General features: G+C 37.4%; 1 protein-coding gene across 1 annotated transcript; it reads right to left on the reverse strand.

The window, feature by feature from the left end:
- Positions 1-3,120: 3,120 nt before the first annotated feature.
- Positions 3,121-15,658, reverse strand: LOC128216983 (uncharacterized). Its single transcript, XM_052923753.1, has 6 exons — positions 15,563-15,658; positions 9,438-10,966; positions 9,014-9,147; positions 8,482-8,655; positions 7,003-7,188; positions 3,121-4,719 (listed from the first exon to the last, which is right to left on the reverse strand). Exons 2-6 carry the CDS (start codon positions 10,946-10,948, stop codon positions 4,583-4,585), a joined length of 2,142 nt encoding a protein of 713 aa, XP_052779713.1. The 5' UTR covers positions 10,949-10,966; positions 15,563-15,658; the 3' UTR covers positions 3,121-4,582.
- Between the last annotated feature and the right edge of the window lie 2,863 nt (positions 15,659-18,521).

Here is an 18,521-nt window from a genome sequence, read left to right on the forward strand (position 1 = left end):
ATAGAAGTTATTGGGCGGTGCTAGGTGATAGCCCTGGATGTACCCTACATGCCAGTTTCCGGTCTTGGGGCGGCGTCACATCGCCTCCTTCTGGTCGTTCCATCAACCCAAAGTAGGTCAGTGTGCTCTTATTACCCAAATAGGTGGTCCTTGACGTTGGGGGTCGATTTTGGTAAGCTCAACCCAAGATGGAAGTTACTGGGCGGTGCTAGGTGATAGCCCTGGATGTCCCTGTCATGCCAGTTCTCAGTCTTGGGGCGTCACTTCGCCTCCATCTGGTCGTTCCTTCAACCCAAATTAGGTCAGTATGCTTGTTTTACCCAAATAGGTGGTCCTGGACGGTGGAGGTCGATTTTGGTTAAGCTCATCCCAAGATGTAAGTTATTGAGCGGAGCTAGGTGATAGCCCTTGATGTTACCTTCATGTCAGTACCCGGTCTTGGGGCGTCACTTCGCCTCCTTCTGGTCGTTATATCAACCCAAAGTAGGTCAGTGTGCTTGATTTACCCAAATTGGGGGTTCTGGACGTTGGGTGTCGATTTTGGTCAAGCTCACCCCCAAAATGGAGGTTATTGGGCGGTGCTAGGTGATAGCTCTGGATGTCCCCTTCATGCCAGTACTCGGTCTTGGGGCGTCAAATTGCCTCCTTCTGGTCGTTATATCAACCCAAAGTAGGTCAGTGCGCTTCTTTTACCCAAATAGGGGGTCCTGGACGTTGGGGTCGGTTTTGGTCAAACTAACCCCAAGATGGAAGTTATTGGGCGGTGCTAGGTGATAGCCCTGGATGTCCCCTTCATGCCAGTACTCGGTCTTAGTGCGTCAAATTGCCTCCTTCTTGTCGTAGCAGCCACCCAAAGTAGGTCAGTGTGCTTTCACCCAAATAGGTGGTCCTAGACGTTGGGGGTCGATTTTGGTCATGCTCATCCCAAGATGGAAGTTATGGAGCGGTGCTAGGTGATAGCCCTCGATGTCACCTTCATGTCCGTACCAGGTCTTGGGCGTCACATTGCCTCCTTCTGGTCGTTCCATCAACCCAAATTAGGTCAGTGTGCTTGCTTTACCCAAATATTTGGTCCTGGACGTTGGGGGGTCAATTTTGGTCAAGCTCACCCCAAGATGGAAGTTATTGGGCGGTGCTAGGTGAAAGTCCTGGATGTCTCCTACATGCCAATACCCGGTCTTGGGGCGTCATATCGCCTCCTTCTTGTTGTAACAGCCACCCAAAGTAGGTCCATGTGCTTGGTTTACCCAAATAGGTGGTCCTGGACGTTGGGGGTCAATTTTGGTCAAAGTCACCCCAAGATGGAAGTTATTGGGCGGTGCTTGATGATAGCCCTGGATGTCTCCTACATGCCAGTACCCGGTCTTGGGTCGTCACATCGCCTCCTTCCGGTCGTAACAGCCACCCAAAGTAGGTCAGTGTGCTTGTTTTACCCAAATAGGGGGTCCTGGACGTTGGGGGTCAATTTTGGTCAAGCTCACCCCAAGATGGAAGTTATTAGGCGGTGCTAGGTGATAGCCCTGGATGTCCCCCTACATGCTTGTACCTGGTCTTGGGGCGTCACATCGCCTCCTTCTGGTCGTAACAGCCACCCAAATTCCGTGATGTTTGGTGTCAATTGGTTAGGCTGTGTTGGCTTGTACATCAAAGCAGTTATTGATTATGTATGTTTATTTAATTTTTCATTAATATTCATTTAATATTACATTTATTGCATTATACAGAACGTCCTGACCTCGTTCAATGGTTACAAATACATTTATACAGCGATCGATGTTATTGATATCAATCCAGACTTGTGGTCTTATTACTTCTTTAATCGATATTCTTTCATCATTTTATTGATTGCATTAAACTGAATTACGTCCAATTCTTATTCAGCGTTCACCAATACATCTGTTTTATGTTTCCTTTTACTTCCACAATCTGGTGCATTTCAAGAATTTTCAGTGCAAAATTTATAACGGTTATGATTAAATTCCTTATTGGCTGCTGACTTAATGTATTTGGCAATTTCTCTATTTCGTCGTATCTATTTCTGTAAGTCAACGCAAACACTTATTGGCTGCTAGCTATTGGCTGCTGACTTGACGTTAGCGGTATTTTAGGAACACAATAAGCCAGATGCCTGTGATTTCCACCATAGAACAAATGGCATTTTCAAAGTAAGGGGAAGTAACTTTTCCGTGATTAGTTGGAGCTAGCATTGACAAGCTCATCTTCAGTTTCGTAATCAAATTCTAGTTATATCGTATCACGGTTTGAACTTAAGCAATAGACACATTCCGATTTCCAATATATGAAGACAATTTCGAATCAAACGACGTAACATTTCAGTGATAAGTTGACATTTACATGTTTAGTTTCGTAATCGAAATCCAGTTAAGCGTATTGCGGTTTGACGTTTGGCGTTAGACACATAGCGGTTTGGAACATTTGCTAGCCAGATACAGACAATGCCTATTCAAGAAAGATGGAAAACGAAATGTAAATTACGATTTATCACTTTATTACAACGAATTAAACAATACATGAATGGAATGTATTGTAAGAGATTGTTTTTAGGTCAGGTATTCGGTCGTGGATAACTTATTTTGCCTACAAAGTATGGTTCAAAAGTATATTACAATGCCACGTGGTCGTTTCTATGTTCTTTACGTCGATTTTAAAAAAGGCGTTTGATTCATTAGTACACTTTAAGTTGTTCTCTAGTTTGGCAGGGAAAGGTATGAATGGGAAATTATAAGTGGTACTGACATCCATGTATTCGAAACTAGTACGTGCACATGTTAAAATTGACAGAAATACTATTACTCAAGGATTTATATGTAATATAGGCACTAGACAAGGTGATTTGAATTCTCCGATAATATTTTCTCTTTGTATTAATGATTTAGTTGCATATATAAGAGAAAATGCAGGAATGGCATTTTTATTACCAATAATATTCCAGATATTTACTGTCTCCACTAGCGGATTTAGAGGGGGCGCATCCGGCGCGCGCCCCCTCTAAAATCGTCAAAGTTTACTTTTTATGTCAATTTAGGAGATAAAAAATAATAAAATACGCCCATAATGCACCATTTCCAACTACAAATTGTTAATTTTTCTTGATTTCTTAACCCCCAATCCATATGCAAACAGTTTATGCCCTACACTTTCGGTTCAGAGGTAGGGGTGCATGTCAAAAGGTTGCGCCCCTAAGCTACGCCCCCTCTAACGTTGATTCCTGGATCCGTCCCTGGTCTCATGTATGTTGACGATATAGCGAACTGTACGGATACAGCAAATAACCTTCAATCACAACTCAATGCAAATTCAAGTGTTTGCCATGATACCGGCATGCAAGTAAACCTAAAAAGACAGAAATTATTGTCTTTAGGAATGTGGGGTCATTGCGCAATTACGAGAAATGGTTTTAAACGGTGAAGAAGTCAATACTGTGTCAATTTATAAATACATTGGCTTATTACTTACACCAAAATTATCATGGACCGCAGATAAAACAAAATTGGCATCACAGGCTCGCAATGCTAGCCTCTCTATCAGACAATACCAAAACCCATTTGGATATTTTACCAATTCCGATATTTTTAAATTGTTTGATAGCATGGTCACCCCAATACTCACCTTTGGGTCTGAAATATGGGGCTATGAACACAGTGAAATAATTGAACGATCACATGTAGAGTTCTGCAGATACTTTTTGGGTGTTAATTCTTGTATAAATAATAGCATGGTATTGGGTGAATGCGGACGTCTTCCACTTTGCACTATATATTATTATAAATGTATTAAATATTGGTGTACAATGCTGCAAATGCCAAACCATAGATTTCCAGTAAACTGAAAACCTTAGACGACATTGGAATACGAACATGGGCAACTTGTATTAAAGATTTGCTGTTTAGGTTTGGGTTTGGGTATGTTTGGGTTGCACAAGATATCGGGGACATGACCATGTTTTTACATTCATTCAAACAGCGCGTTTCAGACTGTATGGCGCAAAGTTGGCATAACAATATCGATAGCTCTTCGCGCTGCGATACTTATAAATGCTTTAAATCGTTATTGAATCCTGAAAACTACTTATTCATTGAAATACCATTTCAGATAAGACGATCACTAACGCGATTTAGATGCTCTAACCATAAACTAAAAATAGAATTAGGCAGACATTATAATGTTCAGCGTAAAGATCGCATCTGTTTTTATTGTCTCACACGTCTGAACGTACAGATCATTGAAAATGAGTCATGCCTTTTTTGAGTGTCCTCAATACGGGGAAATAAGAACAAATTACCTTTTTAATTGGTTGAATGGTCAGACATATCAGTGAACATTTATTAACCTTATAAGTACCAAAGATGAATACACTTTAAAGCAAGTAGCATACTATGTGTCAAAAATAATGATTGCTATTGAAAACCGATAGATAATCAAAAATCAAGGGTGCACTGTTTCAATTATATACTATATACAATGTTATGTTGTATTCTAGGCCGGAGGCCTTCATTTACAATAAAGTATAGTTGAGTTGAGTTGATTAATAAAGCATATAAATGTTAACAAATTGCCAATTTCATTCTCTAACCAAATACCGCTCCTTACGCCGCCCCATTACTTCGCGGTAAATGATACAGACGATCAATATGAAGCAAACAACTCCGAGTGCAATCATAACTCCTATAGACCATACAGGGAGTGATGTACTCGTTTCTGAAATAAACGGTACATCAAATTATAGTCATGAGATAAAACAAAATTCGTGTGACAAAAGAAAAAGAAGTCATACTGTCACCATATACTTATTTTCTTTATTGTAACAAAATACCTTAGGAAATACAACAATTTATACGAATACATGTACATTTATTTGTGGAATTGTATGTATGTTTTTAGAAATCTTTAATGAAACTATACGCTTAATATTTATCGAAAGTGCTATATCAGTACACCCAGCCCAAGTTCTAAAGCATTCAATGCAGTTTGAATTGATATATTCATCTTACTTCTTCACTCAAGATTATGATTATTCAGAGGACTGGCCTCAATTTCTCGATCCATTTTTAAGCTTAACAGGCTCAAGAGGCTTATCTCAATAAGCAATAATACATGCTAACACATTGGTTTTGATAAATGAAAAGTGGTTTATAGTGATAATCATAAAGATAGTTCCTGTTTAAAGTCTAAATACTCTTAATGAGGTAAATTACGCAAAATATAGAAAACAAATGTCAGCTTAGTTTTATCCTGTTATAAGGGACTTTGGGACCAGATCTTACACCATTTAAAAAACAAAAAAACGTTCGCACAGTTTTAAATCGATGGTAAATGCATCCATTTGGTAGAAATTTACGAACTTCATTTTTACCCGCTTCTTTTACTTTCAATCTTATTTATGATTCCTACTTAAAATTATGTTGTTTTGAATTACGCTTGTGAAAAAAAGGTTTTTGCATATTGCAAATCGCATTTCATGTAGGACTAAAAGATAAAATATCCAAAAAATAATAAATGAAATTTAACAACGGTGATATTTTTATGCCCCCGAAGGGGCCCTTGGCCGGAGAATAACTACAAAACTACTAATGGGATGAAAATAAGACTTGGTTCCTAGACAGATGGCAATACGGCGAAGTAGAGTGCACAAGAACCATACTCCTACCATACATGTGTTAACACTTATCTCCTCTGAATCATTTTTTATTATCGGTGCTCGTCCGGGTCATAATTTTCTTGTTCGGAGTATAACTTCAAAACTACAGATTGGATTAAATAAAACTTGGTATGTGGATAGATGGTAACGAGAGAAAGTGAAACGTTCAAAAACCGTAATACTATCATCGTACATATAATTAAGTTAATCTCATCTCAATCATTGTTTCATAATTGGTGCTTGTTCGGGCCATATCTTGGAACATTGTAAAGGGAATGAAATGCCGCTTCAAATATAGTTATAAAGCAATGGTAGAAAGAGCAGTCCAAACGAACTATTATCATGCCTGCATATTTGTTAGTTATCTCCCCTTTACCTGATCCATTTCAAAACTGGGTACTTTTCCGGGCCATATCTTGGCAAATACTAAATAGATTGAAATGAAACCTAAAATTTAGATAAATGGCAATAAGAGAGAGAGTGTATTATTTAAGAACCATACTCCTATCATACATTGTTTTTAGTTATCTCCCCTGAATACATTATACATACATTTACAAATATGTGCCAAAGAGAACAAATGGGTTGTGGCCTCAAGTTACAACAACATTTGTTTTAGCCAATGAAATAAATTCGCAAACCCTTGTACGTCTTTTCGTAATTAATAAAACCCTAAGTGATGCGTTAGAACTTTGGTTAAATGGATGCATACTTTAAATTTATTTCAATTACGCGTATTGATATAAAGGATAATTGTTTCTTTCAGTGTAAGATAGTAATATATTTCACCGATAGAGCAATAAAAGCTATATTTCATGAGTGGCTTTGCATGGAGTGAACTATTGGTTGTTAATGTTCGAATTGAAATATGTTGTAATCTTACACTGAAATAGATTTTTTTCTCTTTATCCAATGCTTATAATTCATCAAAAATACTAATTGATTGACTTCTAATTGTAAAATCGCGTCAAATTTAAGCCAAACGACGTTATAACGGAAACAACGTCATTCAATGTTCTTTCCGGACCGGATTAAGTTTTTGTTCTTTTTTACAGAGAAAGCGAGCTCAAATGAGTGAAATAGTAAAATTATATTTCAATAAACTCTCTGTTTCAAACTGAGTTGTTCAGAATTTAATCCACCGTTTTTTGTCAATGAACTGCCGAAGAAATAAATACGTATATGCACATTTGTATGTAAACACCGCATATATTCACATGTTCTGAATATCATAAAATAAATCGACAACATTAACAGCTTATATCACAGTACAACACGCGGTTTTACAAACTGGTACCCATTTGAAAAATCGCACATTTAGTGTAAATATAAGTATATCTCACCATCATCCGATTCTCCATCGTTCAGAAAATTGCCACATGTCGGAAATCCTTCAGGTGTTGCTGGATGCGACCCTTGTCCGGAATTGATAACCATGGCCATTCCATTAGTGTTGTGGAGGTCGATGTGACAATGGAGGAACCACATACCAGGGTTGTTTGTTACTATCCGAACAACAACGTAACCGCCTAAAGAAAACGTCAAATTAATGGCGTGTATGTATATAATAGTGCGTATGTTTAACGTTTTTAAGAACATAGAAGCGCCAAAAGTGAGTGTGCAGTGCGAACGAGGCACTTTCTGTACAACGTCAAATTATATACCAGGGAGTACAACGTAATTTTGGCAGAATTTTAAGTTAGGGACATGTGCGGAACGAAATGGCGGTTTTTGGGGGTATTTAAGTAGTTTCGAAGGATACTTTGACCTTGTAAGTAAGTTCATTTCATTGTTGTTCATTAATATAAATACGCATGTCCGAAAGCATGTTTGTTTCTAGAGGCTTTAACTAAAATGTTATTGAATTTAAGGTGTTTAAACATAAAACTGGCCATAATGTACCAATATTAAGTGCACAAGCCGCCGTAAAGAAATAAATGCAAAAACTTCAAAATAATTTAGCTAAAATAGGTCTTACAAGAACGGTATATTTTGACTAAACACACTGTTTCAACTCAAACAACCTTCTATTTTCACTTTGTTAAAAACCAATCTTTCAGCTCATACATTCAATAAATTTCAACTTAAGGCCTCTCAAAACATAGGGTAAAACGTATGGCCTCCGTGTAGGCGTATATATATTATGACAACAGTGATATAATCCTACTTACCAGGTTAAAATATCCTTAAAAAACACCAAAAGCATCCGCCATTTTGTTCCACACTGCACATGTCCCTCACTTAAAATCCGCAAAAATAATTTACATTGAACCCCCTGTTGACTCTCATTTATAGTAGATTATCTGTGGACCCTTATATTTCATTACACCGATTATGAACGGGAATATTGGCAGTGCTTGATAACTTGATAAAACAACAACAACATCCAAAATCGTTTTTAAGCTGTATATGTAAAACCTGTGACAGCTGGCGTCAATGTTGAATTCAGACAGATAAAAATCCTTTCCTAAAAGAAATACTTGTGCCTTGTTACGTGTTTCTATGTGCTTAGCCAATGGCAAACACACACTTATAATTGTTTTAAATGATATTCATTTTTATTGACAATTTGAACAAATGTAATAAGTATTAAAGAAATAAGATGAATATAAATGACCGATTTGTTTTTCTCTTGTTTATTTTTTTCAAGGCAACCGCGGTTTTATTTAAACAACTTTTTTGGTCTGATGAATTCGGATGAAAATTAATATATGACATGATTTCCACTAATATAACATTCACGACAAGCTTATTCTGAATAATCATTGTATCCGTCAAATATTCTAGATCATTGTATCTGCGAAGTAAAGCAATTCTCTTACCGGTCGGCACAACTATGGTATCCTTTTGGGGAGGATCGTTATTCAGGTCAGGAATGTTTCCACCTGTCCAAGTAGAATTGGTCCATCGCATATCCGTGCAAAAGTTGTTCAAATCTGTACACATGATGTCTGCAGTGTCGTTTATGAGACGCCCGTTCGTTTCATCGTATGCACCTGTAGAGAACAGTTATTGTATTGTTCGTTGCTAATAACCATATTGCTGAATACATGTAGTTGAAATGTTGTCTAAATTCCTATAAGGGAAGAACATAGTTTGGTTCGTTTTTATGAAAAACTACAAAACCAATGTATTTTTAGGCTTATTATGAAAAGAAAAAAATGTTTGTTTCAGTGTAAGATCGCAATATATTTCACCTCCACCCCATTCGTGAAATATACCATGATCTTACACTGAACCAATAAATTGTCCTATTAAACCTTGAGATATAAGAGTCAATTAATCCGCAATCACACGGCAAAACTAACGATATCAGCTGTTTTTAAATATATAGATAAATCAAAAGGTGCTTACCGAACCCCATTTTCATTACGAAGAAAGAATGACCATGTAAATGGACAGGATGGGACCAACCCGACCCAGTGCCAAGGTTAGTAAAGATCAGCTGAATAACCTTATCCTTTGGTAGGTCAACGACATATGTGCACCTTGAAAAGATTGATTTAATAATTTAAACCGAAAATTGTAAATACATGTTTTAATACATTTCCTTGTTACAAAAATCTTGCTGTATAATTTATTTTTGTTATGTTGTCATTTAACATGAAAAGAATACATGATTATCACAATTTTACCGTGAGATCGGCATCCCTTAAATGGTTATTTTAAGATTTTACACAAACTATTGCGAACATCATTTTCAGATAATACTCTGTAATGACCTAGATTATATACATGTTATACTATCTGTGAATGGAATTGCTAGTATAAAACTTACTTGCAAATGTCATTGGTACAGTCATTTTCATCGCATTGTGTCTTCAGTGAGTCAGGCTGTGTTAAAACTGGAGATACAGGGGACACAAATTCTCGACCATTCACTGACCCTGGTGTATAGCCCCTCCCGGGAAAAGCAAAGTTGAAGAAGTATTCTTCGTCAATGCTCATAATACTGGAAGGATCTCTGTTAGGCTCTGTGTTTGTGACGTGGTTAAAGTTGAGGCAGTTTCGAATATCTGTACCCGGACTACCGTATGGACAATTAAAAACAGCGCATTTTGCACCAATAGTGCATGCTTTTTCCGTCCGGTTGTTCTCGGGGTTATTGTTGCGTGGTCCCTCAAAGTCCTCAATTTCAATAACTGCTTCAGCTGCATGGTAGCTATTGTGGCTATCACGAGTTTCAATCGTTTCTGCAATCAACAGGTATTCTTTTCTTGAAGCACTGCCAAAACTAAACGTGAAATCGTACCGTTCACCCGGATGTACAATTATTGACTGAACTTCTATCGGCTTAAGATTATAGCAGTCTGATGTCCTAAGTGAAAGAGTTTGTCCTTGTATGAACACTCTCATTGGATAGAGTGTTTGAGCGCCAATAATTCTGTACCTAAACTTTTGTCCTTTTCGAACAATAAATCTTTCAAGGGTCGCATTGTTGTGTGAATTTTTTGAATACCAATACCTTCCTTTACCATTTACAAGACCAGAATGAAATGCAAACCTGCTAAATTTACCATTATCTACTGAAAACGTTGTAGGGAGCGTGTTTCCTGCGCTGTCAAACTGTTCGGTTATCATTCGTTGATACGCTGTTTCCGAATCCATATCATGATTCCAGTCCTGGAGAGTGACTATTATATCTCCAAAGAATTGATCAGAGCTTTGGGGTTTCCTTATAACAAGAGGCCCATACAAGCCCATGCTTCTCTGGTCCCCGATATGAGCGTGATAATAACTTGTTCCAGGAGGGCTTGCTTTGATCTTGTACACAAAAGTTTGTCCGGGAAGAATGGGGCATTGTGAGACGAAAGCTACTCCGTCCATCGATGGCCGTCCGACTTGATGGAGACCGTGGAAATGAATCGTTACACTGTCCGTATGGAATCGGTTGACAACAGTTATCTCTATTTCTTGATTCTCGTACGCATCAATCATCGGGCCAGGAAACTTTCCGTTGATTCCAATAACTAGTCTTGAACCATTTCCGTCTGCAGTAATCACTTGTTCAGCCTGACTTGCATTCAGAATGGTTTTATTTTCGCCCTTTAAACGCAGTTGTCCTTCAAACGGTTCAACAAGGTATGTCTTACCATCCTCCTGGTATATCATGGTCAAAAGGTGTTCAACTTCAAAATTGCAGCGACAAGGGTTAGCATTGTAGTCACAAATACAATCAATGCCGCGAACTGGGGCTGGTAAGATAACGGGGCGTTCGTCAACTTGTGCGTTGCAAAAGTGTAATGCTGCTGTTATAATTAGCAGAATCCCTAACTGTGTTGGATTCATCCTTTTTTCTGCGAAAACCTTTAAAAGATTGTAAACATGCAGCTGCATTAATTTTTGCACCATGGCGATAACTGTACAATTTGTCGCTAGACCCGATTTTTATTTTTTCAAAACTACAAATAGAGGTCTTATCGCACGATGTAACCCTTTCTATTTCTATAGTTTGAGTTCCGACCGTCTTGAAATTAGCTCTAGAGACGAGGTTGAAGAAAAACAAAACGTTTTTAGTTTAAACACATGAGTTAAGAAGGCCTTATATTGCTGACCTGAGTAAAACTTCAATTATACTCCAGATTTTCTATAATTCAAGGGCAATAACTTCTGAATGACAACATCATCTCGGTTATCGAACTCGTCCAAGGTTACATGCCCATTCACATTCTGACCAAATTTGGTGATGAGTGGACAAATGCTTGTTATCCGTCCCGTTGTTTTTTAAAAAGGGCATATAAAAACGTAAAAAATATGTATCAGTTTAAAGATATATCAAGGGCCTTTACTCCTACATTTAAGTTCAATACATTAGGTTAATGACGTTTAGAGTTATTATCTTCTTTATTTCAAAACACAAAAAAAAAAAATTATAAAGAAAGTAAAAAAATGATCAGAGGGTGACCTAATGGACATACATTTATGTGAAAATATTTTGTAATAAGGCCAGTGGTTTCTGAAGCGATTTTTTCCGTACGAACATACCGTGAAAACTAGGCTTGCGGCCGTGGTTTATTTTAATCACCATTGGGTGAATGGATTTGACAAAAGGTCACATTAGAAACATTTCTATGAAATAATTTTGTAATCGGTCCAATAGTTCTGAAGAGAAGATTTAAAAAGTGTTCCATAAAGACATATTGTGAAAAGTAACCTGTCTTTGCGGCAATGGTTTTTATATGGATCTACATGTGGTGAAGGAATTTGACAGAGCAAAGGAACATTTCTGTGATTATTTTAAAATCGGTCACGCGATTCTAAGAAGGAAAATTTTAAGTTTTCCATATAGACACAGTTAATGAGCCCCGCCCCCTGGCGACCATGTTTTTTTTACGAAACTTCATGGGGTAAAGAAATTTGATACCAGCGTACCAAATGAACATTTCTGTGAAATCATTTTGAAATCGGGGCAGTGGTTTCGGAAAAGAAGTCTTTCAAAGTTTTTACTTTCGGTTGCCATAGCAACTAGAGTTCTGCATGGAACCACTTTTATTGAAGGAATCTGGATGAGGACCACCCAAGAAACTTTCTTGTGAATTTTGGTTGAAATCGTCGCAGTGATTTAGTGGGATAATTTGTTATAAGGTAAATGCTAAAGAAGAACGGACGACGATGGACAATCACCCTTTCGCAATAGACAAAAATACACTTCGTTTTGAGGTGAATTTTAAGCGTTTAACATATGTTCGACTGACATAAGTTGCATGTTTGAATGTCAACAAAGAAAAGAAGAGGAATGTGTGATGATGATGATAACGCGACAGTACGATGATGATAACGCGACAATACGAGCGACAGTACGAGTGTGATAACGCGTCAGTACGACAATGATAACGCGACAATACGAGCGACAGTACGATGATGATATTGCGACAGACGAGCGACAGTACGATGATGACAACGCGACAATACGAGCGACAGTACGACGATGATAGCGCGATAGTACGATGATGATATCATGAGAGTACGATGATGATAACGCGCCAGTGCCATGATGATAACGCGACAGTACGAGCGACAGTACGATGATGATAACGCGACAGTACGAGAGTGATAACGCGACAGTACGATGATGATAACGCGACAATACGATGATAATAACGCGACATTACGAGCTACAGTACGAGTGTGATAACGCGACAGTACGATGATGATGACGCGACAGTACGAGGGACAGTGCGATGGTGATAACGCGACATTACGATGATGATATCGCGACTGTACACGCGACAGTACGAGTGTGATAACGCGAAAGTACGATGATGGTAACGCGACAGTACGATGATGATAACGCGACATTACGAGCGACAGTACGAGTGTAATTACGCGACAGTACGATGATGATAACGCGAAAGTAAGATGATAATTATATTCATGTTTGTTTCTGTTTTCGTATTACATTTTAATACGTACCTTTCTGAAATGACATAAATTTATGCTTACAATTCCATTCTAAGCATTGTTTTATGTCAAAACGATCATTTATTTTAGTTATAGGCCACGATGAAAAAAAATGTAATAATGCTTTTTAACAATATGTATTTTTGCGGTACTGAAATGTGTTTTCTTATTTGTGTTTTGAGCATTTTTTGCAACACATCTTCTTTACTGTGTGTGTGTGTGTGTGTGTGTGTGCGTGTGTGTGTGTGCCTGTGTGTGTGCGTGTGTGCGTGCGTGCGTGCGTGCGTGCGTGCGTGCGTGCGCGCGCGCGCGCGCGTGTGTGTGTTTGTGTGTGTGTGTTCTTTCAGAAGGCCGCATTGTACGTGTCTACAAGACGTGTGTTATGTTTATTTATAATATGATGCCTATGTCTTAATGTGTTACCTTCTTTAAATAAAGTTATTATAATAACGGATAGTACGATACTACGATAACGAAAACGCGATATCTCGAGACTACGATGGTGAAAACCTGACAGTACGATGGTGAAAACACGATAGTATCTAACGCATTATCATCATCGTACCGTGTCGTAATGTCGCGTTTTCTTTATCGTAAAGTCGCATTTTCATCAACTTACTGTCGCGTGTTCGTTATCGTAATGTCGCATTTTCATCAACGTACTGTTGCGTGTTCGTTATCGTACTGTCGCATTTTCATCAACTTACTGTCGCTTTTTCGTTATCGTACTGTCGCGTTTTCATCAACGTACTGTTGCGTGTTCGTTATCGTACTGTCGCATTTTCATCAACTTACTGTCGCTTTTTCGTTCTCGTACTTTCGCGTTTTCATCAACGTACTGTTGCGTGTTCGTTATCGTACTGTCGCATTTTCATCAACGTACTGTCGCGTTTTCATCAACGTACTGTCGCGTTTTCGTTATCGTACTGTCGCATTTTCATCAACGTACTGTCGCGTTTTCGTTATCGTACTGTCGCGTTTTCATCAACTTACTGTCGCTTTTTCGTTATCGTACTTTCGCGTTTTCATCAACGTACTGTTGCGTGTTCGTTATCGTACTGTCGCATTTTCATCAACGTACTGTGGCTTTTTCGTTATCGTAATGTCGCGTTTTCATCAACGTACTGTCGCGTTTTCGTTATCGTACTGTCGCATTTTCATCAACTTACTGTCGCGTGTTCGTTATCGTAATGTCGCATTTTCATCAACGTACTGTTGCGTGTTCGTTATCGTAATGTCGCATTTTCATCAACGTACTGTTGCGTGTTCGTTATCGTACTGTCGCATTTTCATCAACTTACTGTCGCTTTTTCGTTATCGTAATGTCGCGTTTTCATCAACGTACTGTTGCGTGTTCGTTATCGTACTGTCGCATTTTCATCAACGTACTGTGGCTTTTTCGTTATCGTACTTTCGCGTTTTCGATATCGAACTGTTGTGATTTCGCGTTTTTCATCATTGTCCTGTATCGATTTCGCGTTTTAATAATCTTACTATCGAGTATTGCGTTTCAGATCAACACATTCACCGGCGATGGCCCTAACGGCATTCCTTACCATACAGGTATTGACTTATTTACTGTACAGGATTGGAACTATTGAATTCCAATAAAATACAATGAAGTAAATGAGATACATCCAAAGAGTGAAGTAAGCCCATAGAATGGCATAGATATTGATTTTGTTATATCTAATATTGTATCCATGCCGCAGTGCTATAGATAGATTTTCTGAAAATCAAGATTGGTTTAACAAGGCAAATTAACGAATGCTCGTAAATCAGCAAAATGTCCGTGCTGCCGTTGTTTAAATGGGTAATTTTATATAACTATTCTTTCGTCTCGATAGTCTCGTAATCAAATATAATTAGTCATGATCAAGTAATACTTGACAATTATTTTTTTTTTCAAAAAAAAAAAAAAACACCAAAGTTTATATTGTTCAATCAGCAATTCAATCCTCATATTCACACAGGTCAATGTTTAAAAAAAAATAAAACTTTAATACAAAGAATTAAGGCTATGAATCTGTTATTGACAATCAGTGTCTGAGTAAAGGAACGGCGGATATTCGAAACGTCGTTTGCCATTGGTCAAATGACGTCGCGAGTGTCCAAGCAGAGTGCAATATTAAATAATAAGGTAAACAAATGACGTCTTAGCGCCGAGCGATTCATGCAAAATGAAAGTTAGTTTTCTCTGTACATAAGTAGTAAGGCAATGATGACATTGTAATAACTTGTATTGTAAAGACAATATCATAGAATTTGACTCATGTCTTTGTTATTGTGTTTGTATTGTCAAATATAAAGAAATATACATAAGAAGAAAATGCAGTTCGTTGCTGTATAGATGCACCCGCGTTGTATAATGATATTGATGGAAACTTAAATATCGTACAGTTTAAAAAAAACGTTTTGTTAAATACTACAAACTTAACGTTTTACATCTGCAAACTGTTAAAACCCAAAAGGTTTAAGATGAAACTAAAAAAGAGCACATACCGGTTAGTCCAACTAGCTAAATTTCAAATATTATTTTAACGTGTGTCTGTAAGTTGAAGACAAAATGGAATGTGTGCAACTTTTGTGCAAGCAGCGTTGCACGCCCGATTGATTTACCCGGAGAAATGCAACCGGGTTGCGCGTTGTCAAGTAAAAAATGTGCAGTTTGTAAATTAACTTTAAAGGGCCGGAATACAGATTCAACTTGATGATTTTTACTTTATTTATTGCATTATCATGTTTTACTTATTTGAATTTAATGATAAAAAACCATGTCTTTTATCAGACCATGAGTGAGAAAGATATGGACCGGACACGTACTATTAACAGTAAAGCTTATATAGTAACACATACAAGTTCCCCGAAACATGCTGTGACCATGCCATTGAAGGTTGAGACATGGGTCTTGTATGCAACACGCCTCATGCTATAGTGGTCACTCCTGCAATACAATTTTGAAATCCGACCATCAATGTAACTGTTATGATTCGGACACGAACTGACATCAATTACGTTTATTAAGCAAACCATAGCATTGTTGTAACCTTGACCTTGAACGTACGGACACGGGTCTTGTACGTGACATATCCTCATGATATGGTGGTGACTCTGGATAAGTTATTTAAATTCCAACATTATATATGTATAACAAAGACAATGGACCGGACAAGAACTGTTATTAGTTAGGATTATATAGAAAAAAAACATATTTGATACAGAACTGCTGTGACCATGACATTGAAGTTAGGGACACGGGTCTTGTTCGCGACACGTCATGGTATGTCGTTGATTTCTGCTTAACATTTTAAGATCCGACCATGAATAAGAAAGATATGGACCGGACAAAAATGGGGCGGACGGACCGACGGACGGACGTGACGACGTGCCTGATTCCTATATAGCCCAAACATTACTTTGTAAAGCAGGGGTAAAATAAATATGCATTCACATTAAAACATAGTATTTTGCATCAATCTACAATATGTTCCTTTAACCGTTCCATTTTGAATTTTCAATTCATTGAATGAAGTTGATTACAAATAATGACAGCCAATATTCAAAACCCTGAATACCATTCTATAACCTCCTATAGAAATCAATAATTTCAAAACCATTTTGAACAATGCTTATTATAGACACTGTGAGGGAGCAAAAACAATCACGTGACCACAAATGCGAACGACCACGGAGAAATTGAGACAACAAAACGTATGTTTTTGATGTTTTCTTTATTATCTTGAATCGAATTAAAACAAGACCTAGCCCATGGTACGGCACATAATTTCCGATTTCATGTGGTATACTGTCTGATATTCTTGGTGTCGTAGTTTATGAGAACATTCAATAACAAATTTGGAATCGAGGATGCAGACGACCACACATTTTGTATATCTTGCAAAAACAATAATACAACGGCTAGTTTCACCTGGTTCTTTACGAAAAACACTTATTAAAGCAAATATATACCATTTAGAGTACCTTTGCAAGGAGTATTGATGGTTTTGATGGCAATATTAAAATATCAAATTATGCGAACGACCACACTCGAGAATTTAAGGCGAACGACCACACTTTTTAAATTAAATTCGAAGGGGGTGCGAATAAAGCCTTCGTGATCTCAATGTTTTTTCTACTCGTAGGACATTTGTATCCACACAGGACGCACACACGTGTATAATCTTCTCGACAAATCCGACATGTCAACACCAGAATGTGACCGAGATTGTGCGGCATGCGTTTCGAGGCATTCGACCATTGTAAAGGAGATGATTGTCAAGTAAGATGCTGATAAAGTCACTCTAGGATGTGTGTCTAGTATGAAAAGAAATACTAGGGCAATTTTCGGATGCCAAGATCTTACGCACATTTGATAGGGCTAAAACCCACCCAAATCACATGACACCTATTTCTCTAAGTCTGTCAATCGTTAAACTTGTTAAAACACCAATGTTTGTATTGTAAGATGAAAAAAACATACATTTAATTTATCTCATCCACACAATTTTAGGGACTGTATGTTCGATATACCTTCGACGAAAAGGAAGAAGAGTGGTACAGTATATTTGGATCGAAATTTATTACAAAAAGGGGCACTGGGTGTCAGAAGGGAAAATGCGAGGAGAAATGATTGAAAAACGTTAGTTACATCATAAATGAGATTCCTAAACATTCAATGTTGACTATCGATATGATCATATGGAACTTCAAATGTTACTGGGTAGTTCATTTATAGCCGGCGAATGACATGTGAAGTCATTACTCAATAACAAGTTGTTTTTGATTAAATATGTGTTGTGCCTTTATTCTTTATTGACACGTCACTTATATGGCAATAATCAGTGTTGTTATATGGCAACAATAGTGAAGAATAATCAAATAAAACTGAAATTTGATAACGTTTATTGTCTTTATTTTAAAAATACAAACGGATCACAGTAAACACAGAGTATAAATCACATCAATATGAAACAAAAAATGTCCGCATTTGTTTGTGAAACAATCGCATTTATAAGATTGATATAGCATGTTATACTGATCAGGCTGTTTACATGTAAACATATAAACATACAAATGTAATCACAGAGCAAATCACAAAAAGTGAAATGAATCACCTAGATTAATCTTTATTGCTAACCTATCGACTTAAAATAATACAAGAATTTACTAATAAAGTTCTGAAAAAAATCACAAAAAATGAAATTAATCACAGTGCAGTGATCTTTTATAATAAGAGCTGTCACAGAGACAGTGCGCTCAACTGCTCCATCGCTTTTAAGTTTGGATTGCAAAGCTTTGGTATATATGCAAATCCTTAACCAGAATCTTTTAGTCGAATAATAAAGGGCCATAATTTATATTTTATGCAAACTGGAGCTATCTTACTTGATTAATTAAGTCTGTTGGATAGTTGGAAACGCCTGTCTGAAGTTTCAATGCAATACGTATATTTGCTGAGATA

This window comes from Mya arenaria, chromosome 14, assembly GCF_026914265.1.
Source record: "Mya arenaria isolate MELC-2E11 chromosome 14, ASM2691426v1".
NCBI classification, from domain to species: domain Eukaryota; kingdom Metazoa; phylum Mollusca; class Bivalvia; order Myida; family Myidae; genus Mya; species Mya arenaria.

Bases quoted from the DNA above. Each gene is read 5' to 3' on its own strand.
- LOC128216983 (XM_052923753.1), bottom strand. From the start codon at position 10,948: ATGAATCCAACACAGTTAGGGATTCTGCTAATTATAACAGCAGCATTA. The intron at 8,656-9,013 runs GTAAGCACCTTT...TGTTCTCTACAG, and splicing joins CGTAATGAAAATGGGGTTCG to GTGCATACGATGAAACGAAC. The intron at 7,189-8,481 runs GTAAGAGAATTG...CGTTTTCTTTAG, and splicing joins TACCATAGTTGTGCCGACCG to GCGGTTACGTTGTTGTTCGG.